Below are 12,482 nucleotides of genomic sequence, written 5' to 3'. Positions count from 1 at the left end.
CTGGTGTCACAGCTAAAGAGTCAGAAGCTGTATAGTCACTGTGTCACAAGCTAGAAGAGTCAGAAGCTGTATAGTCACTGGTGTCACAGCTAAGGGTGAGAAGCTGTATAGTCACTGGTGTCACAGCTAAAGAGTCAGAAGCTGTATAGTCACTGGTGTCACAGCTAGTAGAGTCAGAAGCTGTATAGTCACTGGTGTCACAGCTGAAAGAGTCAGAAGCTGTATATTCACTGGTGTCACAGCTAAAGAGTCAGAAGCTGTATAGTCACTGGTGTCACAGCTATAGAGTCAGAAGCTGTATAGTCACTGGTGTCACAGCTAAAGAGTCAGAAGCTGTATAGTCACTGGTGGTCACAGCTAAAGAGTCAGAGCTGTATAGTCACTGGTGTCACAGCTAAAGAGTCAGAAGCTGTATAGTCACTGGTGTCCACAGCTAAAGAGTCAGAGGCAGTATATTCACTGTTGTCACAGCTAAAGAGTCAGAAGCTGTATAGTCACTTGGTGTCACAGCTGAAGAGTCAGAAGCTGTATAGTCACTGGGTGTCACAGCTAAAGGGGTGAGAAGCTGTAATAGTCACTGGTGTCACAGCTAAAGGAGTCAGAAGCTGTATAGTCACTGGTGTCACAGGCTAAAGGGTCAGAAGCTGTATAGTCACTGGTGTCACAGCTAAAGAGTCAGAAGCTGTATAGTCACTGGTGGTCACAGCTAAATAGTCAGAAGCTGGTATAGTCACTGGTGTCCACAGCTAAAGAAGTCAGAAGCTGTATAGTCACTGGTGTCACAGCTAAAGAGTCAGAAGCTGTATAGTCACTGGTGTCACAGCTAAAGGGTCAGAAGCTGTATAGTCACTGGTGTCACAGCTAAAGAGTCAGAAGCTGTATAGTCACTGGTGTCACAGCTAAGGGTGAGAAGCTGTATAGTCACTGGTGTCACAGCTAAAGAGTCAGAAGCTGTATAGTCACTGGTGTCACAGCTAAAGAGTCAGAGGCTGTATAGTCACTGGTGTCACAGCTAAAGAGGTCAGAGGCTGTATAGTCACTGGTGTCACAGCTGAAGAGTCGGAAGCTGTATAGTCACTGGTGTCACAACTAAAGGGTCAGAAGCTGTATAGTCACTGGTGTCACAGCTAAGGGTGAGAAGCTGTATAGTCACTGGTGTCACAGCTGAAGAGTCAGAAGCTGTATAGTCACTGGTGTCACAGCTAAAGGATCAGAAGCTGTATAGTCACTGGTGTCACAGCTAAGGGTGAGAAGCTGTATAGTCACTGGTGTCACAGCTGAAGAGTCAGAAGCTGTATAGTCACTGGTGTCACAACTAAAGGGTCAGAAGCTGTATAGTCACTGTGTCACAGCTAAAGGGTCAGAAGCTGTATAGTCACTGGTGTCACAGCTGAAGGAGTCAGAAGCTGTATAGTCACTGGTGTCACAGCTAAAGGATCAGAAGCTGTATAGACCACTGGTGTCACAGCTAAAGAGTCAGAAGCTGTATAGTCACTGTGTCACAGGCTAAAGGGTCAGAAGCTGTATAGTCACTGGTGTCACAGCTAAAGAGTCAGAAGCTGTATAGTCACTGGTGTCACAGCTAAAGGGTCAGAAGCTGTATAGTCACTGGTGTCACAGCTAAAGAGGTCAGAAGCTGTATAGTCACTGGTGTCACAGCTAAAGAGTCAGAAGCTGTATAGTCACTGGTGTCACAGCTAAAGAGTCAAAAGCTGTATAGTCACTGGTGTCACAGCTAAAGAGTCAGAAGCTGTATAGTCACTGGTGTCACAGCTAAAGAGTCAGAGGCTGTATAGTCACTGGTGTCACAGCTATAGAGTCAGAAGCTGTATAGTCACTGGTGTCACAGCTAAAGAGTCAGAAGCTGTATAGTCACTGGTGTCACAGCTAAAGAGTCAGAGGCTGTATAGTCACTGGTGTCACAGCTAAAGAGTCAGAGGCTGTATAGTCACTGGTGTCACAGCTAAAGAGTCAGAGGCTGTATAGTCACTGGTGTCACAGCTAAAGAGTCAGAAGCTGTATAGTCACTGGTGTCACAGCTAAAGGGTCAGAAGCTGTATAGTCACTGGTGTCACAGCTATAGAGTCAGAAGCTGTATAGTCACTGGTGTCACAGCTATAGAGTCAGAAGCTGTATAGTCACTGGTGTCACAGCTAAAGGGTCAGAAGCTGTATAGTCACTGGTGTCACAGCTAAAGAGTCAAAAGCTGTATAGTCACTGGTGTCACAGCTAAAGAGTCAGAAGCTGTATAGTCACTGGTGTCACAGCTAAAGAGTCAGAAGCTGTATAGTCACTGGTGTCACAGCTAAAGAGTCAGAGGCTGTATAGTCACTGGTGTCACAGCTAAAGAGTCAGAGGCTGTATAGCCACTGGTGTCACAGCTAAAGAGTCAGAAGCTGTATAGTCACTGGTGTCACAGCTTAAGAGTCAGAAGCTGTATAGTCACTGGGGTCACAGCTAAAGAGTCAGAAGCTGTATAGTCACTGGTGTCACAGCTAAAGAGTCAGAAGCTGTATAGTCACTGGTGTCACAGCCGCTGAGTCTATTCTGTTCCTGCTCCCATTACATCTTGAGAGTAACAGCTATTAAGGAAACATGTACAAAGATCAGGAAGGAAATGTGCAATAGATTTTATTGGAACAAGATTAGGTTTGCACAGCTTGGTGATGGGACGAGAATGACAGTGAGTTCAGAAACTGACAAAGCTATGTGTAAGTGAAGGATAAACAACTTCTCTTCTATATCAGATGACAAGTCACCAAGTGCCGAGACTATTGGTCAGGATGATCATGTGACAGGAGAGTGCATTGAAGGCGGCGGTAAGATTCTCTACCCTAGTGTTTACAGCATCTCTGTCTTCTCCTGTTTGGTCTGAATGTAATAACTGCTTCTTGTTGTACCCTCACCTGTTCTGCACACGGCCTCTGTATTATTACTCTGGTACCCTCACCTGTTCTGCACACGGCCTCTGTATTATTACTCTGGTACCCTCACCTGTTCTTCACACGGCCTCTGTATTATTACTCTGGTACCCTCACCTGTTCTGCACACGGCCTCTGTATTATTACTCTGGTACCCTCACCTGTTCTGCACACGGCCTCTGTATTATTACTCTGGTACCCTCACCTGTTCTGCAGACGGCCTCTGTATTATTACTCTGGTACCCTCACCTGTTCTGCACACGGCCTCTGTATTATTACTCTGGTACCCTCACCTGTTCTGCACACGGCCTCTGTATTATTACTCTGGTACCCTCACCTGTTCTGCACACGGCCTCTGTATTATTACTCTGGTACCCTCACCTGTTCTGCACACGGCCTCTGTATTATTACTCTGGTACCCTCACCTGTTCTGCACGCGGCCTCTGTATTATTACTCTGGTACCCTCACCTGTGGACTTTGTATTATTCTATTTCCCTTAATCTCCATCAGGCTTTCCTATTCCACTTCTTTGTGCTTTGTACACAGCCTTAAAACTCTGCTCTTCAAGTAGCCGTCTAACATCCCAACCCTCCCTCCCATAGATGTTTTTCTTCATTGTAAATTCACTTTTCTAAATGAATGCTCTCTAGTTTTTCCCAATGTTCTAACTCTCTTTTCTTTCATGTAATTAGCAAGAGTCCATGAGCTAGTGACGTATGGGATATACATTCCTACCAGGAGGGGCAAAGTTTCCCAAACCTTAAAATGCCTATAAATACACCCCTCACCACACCCACAATTCAGTTTTACAAACTTTGCCTCCTATGGAGGTGGTGAAGTAAGTTTGTGCTAGATTCTACATTGATATGCGCTCCGCAGCAGGTTGGAGCCCGGTTTTCCTCTCAGCGTGCAGTGAATGTCAGAGGGATGTGAGGAGAGTATTGCCTATTTGAATGCAATGATCTCCTTCTACGGGGTCTATTTCATAGGTTCTCTGTTATCGGTCGTAAAGATTCATCTCTTACCTCCCTTTTCAGATCGACGATATACTCTTATATATACCATTACCTCTGCTGATTCTCGTTTCAGTACTGGTTTGGCTTTCTACAAACATGTAGATGAGTGTCCTGGGGTAAGTAAGTCTTATTTTCTGTGACACTCTAAGCTATGGTTGGGCACTTTGTTTATAAAGTTCTAAATATATGTATTCAAAAATGTATTTGCCTTGACTCAGGATGTTCAACATTCCTTATTTTCAGACAGTCAGTTTCATATTTGGGATAATGCACTTGAATCAATTATTTTTCTTACCTTAAAAATTTGACTTTTTTTCCCTGTGGGCTGTTAGGCTCGCGGGGGCTGAAAATGCTTCATTTTATTGCGTCATTCTTGGCGCAGACTTTTTTGGCGCAAAAAATCTTTTCTGTTTCCGGCGTCATACGTGTCGCCGGAAGTTGCGTCATTTTTGACGTTCTTTTGCGCCAAAGATGTCTGCGTTCCGGATGTGGCGTCATTTTTGGCGCCAAAAAGCATTTAGGCGCCAAATAATGTGGGCGTCTTATTTGGCGCTAAAAAATATGGGCGTCGCTTTTGTCTCCACATTATTTAAGTCTCATTTTTCTTTGCTTCTGGTTGCTAGAAGCTTGTTCATTGGCATTTTTTTCCCATTCCTGAAACTGTCATTTAAGGAATTTGATCAATTTTGCTTTATATGTTGTTTTTTCTCTTACATATTGCAAGATGTCTCACGTTGCATCTGAGTCAGAAGATACTTCAGGAAAATCGCTGTCTGGTGCTGGAACTACCAAAGCTAAGTGTATCTGCTGTAAACTTTTGGTAGCTATTCCTCCAGCTGTTGTTTGTATTAATTGTCATGACAAACTTGTTAATGCAGATAATATTTCCTTTAGTAATGTACCATTACCTGTTGCAGTTCCATCAACATCTAATGTTCAGAATGTTCCTGATAACATAAGAGATTTTGTTTCTGAATCCATCAAGAAGGCTATGTCTGTTATTCCTCCTTCTAGTAAACATAAAAAATCTTTTAAAACTTCTCTTTATACAGATGAATTTTTAAATGAACATCATCATTCTGATTCTGATGACTCTTCTGGTTCAGAGGATTCTGTTTCAGAGATTGATGCTGATAAATCTTCATATTTATTTAAAATGGAATTTATTCGTTCTTTACTTAAAGAAGTACTAATTGCTTTAGAAATTGAGGATTCTGGTCCTCTTGATACTAATTCTAAACGTTTAGATAAGGTCTTTAAATCTCCTGTGGTTATTCCAGAAGTTTTTCCTGTTCCTAGTGCTATTTCTGAAGTAATTTCCAGAGAATGGGATAAATTGGGTAATTCATTTACTCCTTCTAAACGTTTTAAGCAATTATATCCTGTGCCGTCTGACAGATTAGAATTTTGGGACAAAATCCCTAGAGTTGATGGGGCTATTTCTACCCTTGCTAAACGTACTACTATTCCTACGTCAGATGGTACTTCGTTTAAGGATCCTTTAGATAGGAAAATTGAATCCTTTCTAAGAAAAACTTATCTGTGTTCAGGTAATCTTCTTAGACCTGCTATATCATTGGCTGATGTTGCTGCAGCTTCAACTTTTTGGTTGGAAACTTTAGCGCAACAAGTAACAGATCATGATTCTCATAATATTCTTCTTCTTCTTCAACATGCTAATAATTTTATCTGTGATGCCATTTTTTATATTATCAGAGTTGATGTCAGGTTTATGTCTCTAGCTATTTTAGCTAGAAGAGCTTTATGGCTTAAAACTTGGAATGCTGATATGGCTAAATCAACTCTACTTTCCATTTCTTTCCAGGGTAACAAATTATTTGGTTCTCAGTTGGATTCTATTATCTCAACTGTTACTGGTGGGAAAGGAACTTTTTTACCACAGGATAAAAAATCTAAGGGTAAAAACAGTGCTAATAATCGTTTTCGTTCCTTTCGTTTCAACAAAGAACAAAAGCCTGATCCTTCATCCTCAGGAGCAGTTTCAGTTTAGAAACCATCTCCAGTCTGGAATAAATTCAAGCCTTCTAGAAAAGCAAAGCCAGCTTCTAAGTCCACATGAAGGTGTGGCCCTCATTCCAGCTCAGCTGGTAGGGGGCAGGTTATGTTTTTTCAAAGAAATTTGGATCAATTCTGTTCACAATCTTTGGATTCAGAACATTGTTTCAGAAGGGTACAGAATTGGTTTCAAGATGAGACCTCCTGCAAAAAGATTTTTTCTTTCCCGTGTCCCAGTAAATCCAGTGAAAGCTCAAGCATTTCTGAATTGTGTTTCAGATCTAGAGTTGGCTGGAGTAATTATGCCAGTTCCAGTTCTGGAACAGGGGATGGGGTTTTATTCAAATCTCTTCATTGTACCAAAGAAGGAGAATTCCTTCAGACCAGTTCTGGATCTAAAAATATTGAATCGTTATGTAAGGATACCAACGTTCAAAATGGTAACTGTAAGGACTATCTTGCCTTTTGTTCAGCAAGGGCATTATATGTCCACAATAGATTTACAGGATGCATATCTGCATATTCCGATTCATCCAGATCATTATCAGTTCCTGAGATTCTCTTTTCTGGACAAGCATTACCAGTTTGTGGCTCTGCCGTTTGGCCTAGCTACAGCTCCAAGAATTTTTACAAAGGTTCTCGGTGCCCTTCTGTCTGTAATCAGAGAACAGGGTATTGTGGTATTTCCTTATTTGGACGATATCTTGGTACTTGCTCAGTCTTTACATTTAGCAGAATCTCATACGAATCGACTTGTGTTGTTTCTTCAAGATCATGGTTGGAGGATCAATTCACTAAAAAGTTCATTGATTCCTCAGACAAGGGTAACCTTTCTGGGTTTCCAGATAGATTCAGTGTCCATGACTCTGTCTTTGACAGACAAGAGACGTCTAAAATTGATTTCAGCTTGTCGAAACCTTCAGTCACAATCATTCCCTTCGGTAGCCTTATGCATGGAAATTCTAGGTCTTATGACTGCTGCATCGGACGCGATCCCCTTTGCTCGTTTTCACATGTGACCTCTTCAGCTCTGTATGCTGAATCAATGGTGCAGGGATTACACAAAGATATCTCAATTAATATCTTTAAAACCGATTGTACGACACTCTCTAACATGGTGGACAGATCACCATCGTTTAATTCAGGGGGCTTCTTTTGTGCTTCCGACCTGGACTGTAATTTCAACAGATGCAAGTCTCACAGGTTGGGGAGCTGTGTGGGGATCTCTGACGGCACAAGGAGTTTGGGAATCTCAGGAGGTGAGATTACCAATCAATATTTTGGAACTCCGTGCAATTTTCAGAGCTCTTCAGTCTTGGCCTCTTCTGAAGAGAGAATCGTTCATTTGTTTTCAGACAGACAATGTCACAACTGTAGCATACATCAATCATCAAGGAGGGACTCACAGTCCTCTGGCTATGAAAGAAGTATCTCGAATTCTGGTTTGGGCGGAATCCAGCTCCTGTCTAATCTCTGCGGTTCATATCCCAGGTATAGACAATTGGGAAGCGGATTATCTCAGTCGCCAAACGTTGCATCCGGGCGAATGGTCTCTTCACCCAGAGGTATTTCTTCAGATTGTTCAAATGTGGGAGCTTCCAGAAATAGATCTGATGGCGTTTCATCTAAACAAGAAACTTCCCAGGTATCTGTCCAGATCCCGGGATCCTCAGGCGGATGCATTATCACTTCCTTGGAAGTATCATTCTGCCTATATCTTTCCGCCTCTAGTTCTTCTTCCAAGAGTAATCTCCAAGATTCTGAAGGAATGCTTGTTTGTTCTGCTGATAGCTCCGGCATGGCCTCACAGGTTTTGGTATGCGGATCTTGTCCGGATGGCCTCTTGCCATCCGTGGACTCTTCCGCTAAGACCAGACCTTCTGTCGCAAGGTCCGTTTTTCCATCAGGATCTCAAATCCTTAAATTTAAAGGTATGGAGATTGAACGCTTGATTCTTGGTCAAAGAGGTTTCTCTGACTCTGTGATTACTACTATGTTACAGACTTATATTTCTTGGTGTCTTTCTCATCATTTTTCTTGGCATTCTTTTAGAATTCCGAGAATTTTACAGTTTCTTCAGGATGGTTTAGATAAAGGTTTATCCGCAAGTTCTTTGAAAGGACAAATCTCTGCTCTTTCTGTTCTTTTTCACAGAAAGATTGCTAATCTTCCTGATATTCATTGTTTTGTACAAGCTTTGGTTCGTATAAAACCTGTCATTAAGTCAATTTCTCCTCCTTGGAGTTTGAATTTGGTTCTGGGGGCTCTTCAAGCTCCTCTGTTTGAACCTATGCATTCATTGGACATTAAATTACTTTCTTGGAAAGTTTTGTTCCTTTTGGCGATCTCTTCTGCCAGAAGAGTCTCTGAATTATCTGCTCTTTCTTGTGAGTCTCCTTTTCTGATTTTTCATCAGGATAAGGCGGTGTTGCGAACTTCTTTTGAATTTTTACCTAAAGTTGTGAATTCCAACAACATTAGTAGAGAAATTGTGGTTCCTTCATTATGTCCTAATCCTAAGAATTCTAAGGAGAAATCGTTGCATTCTTTGGATGTTGTTAGAGTTTTGAAATATTATGTTGAAGCTACTAAGTCTTTCCGAAAGACTTCTAGTCTATTTGTTATCTTTTCCGGTTCTAGAAAAGGCCAGAAAGCTTCTGCCATTTCTTTGGCATCTTGGTTGAAATCTTTAATTCATCATGCCTATGTCGAGTCGGGTAAAACTCCGCCTCAAAGGATTACAGCTCATTCTACTAGGTCAGTTTCTACTTCCTGGGCGTTTAGGAATGAAGCTTCGGTTGATCAGATTTGCAAAGCAGCAACTTGGTCCTCTTTGCATACTTTTACTAAATTCTACCATTTTTATGTATTTTCTTCTTCTGAAGCAGTTTTTGGTAGAAAAGTACTTCAGGCAGCGGTTTCAGTTTGAATCTTCTGTTTATGTTTTTCATTAAACTTTATTTTGGGTGTGGATTATTTTCAGCAGGAATTGGCTGTCTTTATTTTATCCCTCCCTCTCTAGTGACTCTTGCATGGAAAGATCCACATCTTGGGTAGTCATTATCCCATACGTCACTAGCTCATGGACTCTTGCTAATTACATGAAAGAAAACATAATTTATGTAAGAACTTACCTGATAAATTCATTTCTTTCATATTAGCAAGAGTCCATGAGGCCCGCCCTTTTTTGTGGTGGTTATGATTTTTTTGTATAAAGCACAATTATTCCAATTCCTTATTTTATATGCTTTCGCACTTTTTTCTTATCACCCCATTTCTTGGCTATTCGTTAAACTGAATTGTGGGTGTGGTGAGGGGTGTATTTATAGGCATTTTAAGGTTTGGGAAACTTTGCCCCTCCTGGTAGGAATGTATATCCCATACGTCACTAGCTCATGGACTCTTGCTAATATGAAAGAAATGAATTTATCAGGTAAGTTCTTACATAAATTATGTTTTTACTTTTTATTCTCTCTCTCATTTTCACTATTAACCTTTTCTCTCTCCTTTCTCTCTCTCTCTTTCTCTTTCTCTCTCTTTCTCTTTCTCTCTCTTTCTCTTTCTCTCTCTTTCTCTTTCTCTCTTTCTCTCTCTCTCTTTCTCTCTCTCTCTCTTTCTCTTTCTCTTTCTCTTTCTCTCTCTCTCTTTCTCTCTCTCTCTTTCTCTCTCTTTCTCTTTCTCTCTCTCTCTTTCTCTCTCTTTCTCTCTCTTTCTCTCTCTTTCTCTCTCTTTCTCTCTCTTTCTCTCTCTTTCTCTTTCTCTCTCTCTCTCTCTCTCTTTCTCTCTCTTTCTCTCTCTTTCTCTCTCTTTCTCTCTCTTTCTCTCTCTTTCTCTCTCTTTCTCTCTCTCTCTCTCTCTCTCTCACTCTTTCTCTCTCTCTCTCTCACTCTTTCTCTCTCTCTCTCTCACTCTTTCTCTCTCTCTCTCTCTCTCTCTCTCTCTCTCTCTCTCTCTCTCTCTCTCTCTCTCTCTCTCTCTCTCTCTCTCTCTCTCTCTCTCTCTCTCTCTCTCTCTCTCTCTTTCTCTCTCTCTCTTTCTCTCTCTCTCTCTTTCTCAATCTCTCTCTCTTTCTTTCTCAATCTCTCTCTCTTTCTTTCTCAATCTCTCTCTCTCTCTCTTTCTGACACTCTCTCTCTCTCACTCTCTTTCTATCTCTCTTTCTTTCTCACTCTCTCTTTCTCACCCTCTTTCTCTCTCTGTCTCTCTTTCTCTCTCACTCTCTCTCTGTCTCTCTTTCTCTCTCACTCCCTCTCTGTCTCTCATCTAGAAGACAAGGAGGAGCTGGTAATCTCTCAGAGCATACAGAGGACAGCACACACAGACTCACAGGACACTGTGCGAACAGATGGAGAGAGGCGGGTTGACCTCAATAAACCAATCACAGAACTGCACAAGCGCATTATACATAGCAGCAGCAAATAAGGAGGAGGAAAGACGTTTAGACACACCTATGCACTGTGCAACGTGTCAGTGTTACCACAGCCTGGACGGACATTACACACTAATTTATAGATATATATTTAAACTAATGGGTTTTGTCTGTATGTTGCAACCTCCATGTTCTATTATTACTTTCTGTTTGTTATTTTTAATATCTGTAGTTAATATATATAAAGGGACATTTTAATATAATTGATTCATTTTCTAATATAACATAAATTCTTGTTGTTAACTTATGTGAGCGATGTCCGCAAAGGGTTTAAGTGCATAGTTAGACTTGCACACGAGGCAAAGTTCTGTGCCAGCTAAAGACTGGGGGTGATTGTTGGCTACATGCGTATGGTGATTGGCTCAACAACCGTGGCCTTTGAGGACATGTCTAATTATGTGGTTAATCTATTTGCAGAGGCTAAACACAAAGTTATCAACAAACATTTGTGTAATAACAGAAGAGTCTAGCAATTTAGTGCCTGTTATAACATTACATGTCCCTGTAAGCTTTTCATGTGATTGGCCGGCTTAGTTACTGTAACAATCTACATTCCAAATAAATATTGATGAGAACCACTTAATTGCAAGTATTTGATTTTGGGAAATAATTATATTGTGTATATTCCATATCAATAGCCGTATAGTAAATATGTTGAAGTAGGCACATTAAATATTTCTGTTTGTAGTTTCCTTACAATAATTTTATACGGACATTAACTTAATATGTTATCCCCCTTAAAATGTTTAAAAAGATGAAGTAAAACATTATAACCTGTAGCTTTAAATAAATGTTTTTTTCTTTCATAAGATGAGAGCCCACAGAGCCTTGATGTGTGTGATATAATTCCACCACTAGGAGGAGGCAAAGAACAATAAGAGCGTTTAATCCCTCCCACCTCCCAGCACTACTCAGTTTGTTTTTTTGCCTCTCAGGAGAAAGGTCAAGATAGAGGTATTCCACTCATTCAATCTTCAATTAATTGTTGGGCGCTCAGACCTTTTTTGAGACTCATTACCCCTTGGATATCCTACTTCAGAAGATGGGGTACAGGAGTACTATTATGTGCACAGTATCTCCCTTATAGGATTTCAGCCATAACTACCTTCAGGTGTCGCAAAGACATGTCCTTTAGCCTCCTCCTGTGGGACTGAATTGCCCTACTTACATATCCTCTGCTGTTAACTTCACAGCTAGATGGGCTCTACTGGATCACATAGCCCATATGCTATTTGCAACTACTCCTCACAGTACAGCATAGCCAGGCGACACAGGCAGCACTGGCAGTATATTCACTTCCCACAAAGAGGCTAGAGTTCATTTTGTATAATCTAGAAAAAAGACCCTGCAACATGCTATGTAATAATAACTTGACCAGTCTAGGAGGTCATTTATATATGTCCATAGCAAAGGAGATTAGATCAACATAACTAAAGAGTTTATAAGGGGTGGAACTATGCAAATCATACATGTGCGTAGCTGTGCAGCAAAGTGCCCCTAATTCTTTTTTTCAAATGCTGGCAACTATTATCATATCAAGGGCAGAATTGGTCAGACAATTGGTGGAGCTTAACAGGCATTGGGGGGAATTGCCAGCAAGCAGAGCACCCAAGCCAGGACAATCCCGCAAAATACGGGACCAGGGGCGGACTGATCAGCCGGGCAAATAGGACCTAGCCCGAGGGCCCAGCATGTCAGGGGGCCCACAAATGGCATTTCCATGGCTCCTGGTGTGCTGCTTAAGTTTGGGTTGACAGCTGCCCTATCATTTACTTAGAACTTAAGTGTGGGTTTAGTGGGGGCCCAAGCCCCAGAGTGGGGGCCTTGTGCCTGGATGTGGGGTTTGTTGCTGGGGGCAATAGGGTGCGGGGGGCCCTGTCAGGGGTTTGTCACTCTGAGGGCCATGGAGTATGGGATCTGGCCCTGGAGGTTGGGGGCCCTGTCTCTGGCCCTTGACGTTGGTGGTCCTTGTCCTTGAGGTTGGGGGGCCTGAGGCACAGGGCAGGGAAGTTACCATGTTCATTTGCATACATTTTGATACATTTGGGTCAGTGTGAGACAGTAGGGGCCCTTCCCTATTTTTTTCCCGGGGCCCTGAT

At 41.7% G+C, this 12,482-nt stretch overlaps 1 protein-coding gene across 1 annotated transcript in view; it reads left to right on the top strand.

Annotated features, from left to right (window-relative positions):
- Positions 1-10,961, top strand: part of BSCL2 (BSCL2 lipid droplet biogenesis associated, seipin) — a 64,193-nt gene extending 53,232 nt beyond the window's left edge. Inside the window, exons 9-10 of the mRNA XM_053720051.1 lie at positions 2,748-2,819; positions 10,222-10,961. Of these exons, the coding sequence (XP_053576026.1) occupies positions 2,748-2,819; positions 10,222-10,376 (227 nt within the window). The 3' untranslated portion in view covers positions 10,377-10,961. The remainder of the gene's footprint in view (positions 1-2,747; positions 2,820-10,221) is intronic.
- Positions 10,962-12,482: the final 1,521 nt, after the last annotated feature.

Source organism: Bombina bombina, chromosome 7, assembly GCF_027579735.1.
Source record: "Bombina bombina isolate aBomBom1 chromosome 7, aBomBom1.pri, whole genome shotgun sequence".
Lineage (NCBI taxonomy): Eukaryota > Metazoa > Chordata > Amphibia > Anura > Bombinatoridae > Bombina > Bombina bombina.
The sequence above is the reverse complement of the archived record's forward strand: the minus strand, read 5'-3'. Positions and strand labels throughout refer to the sequence as shown.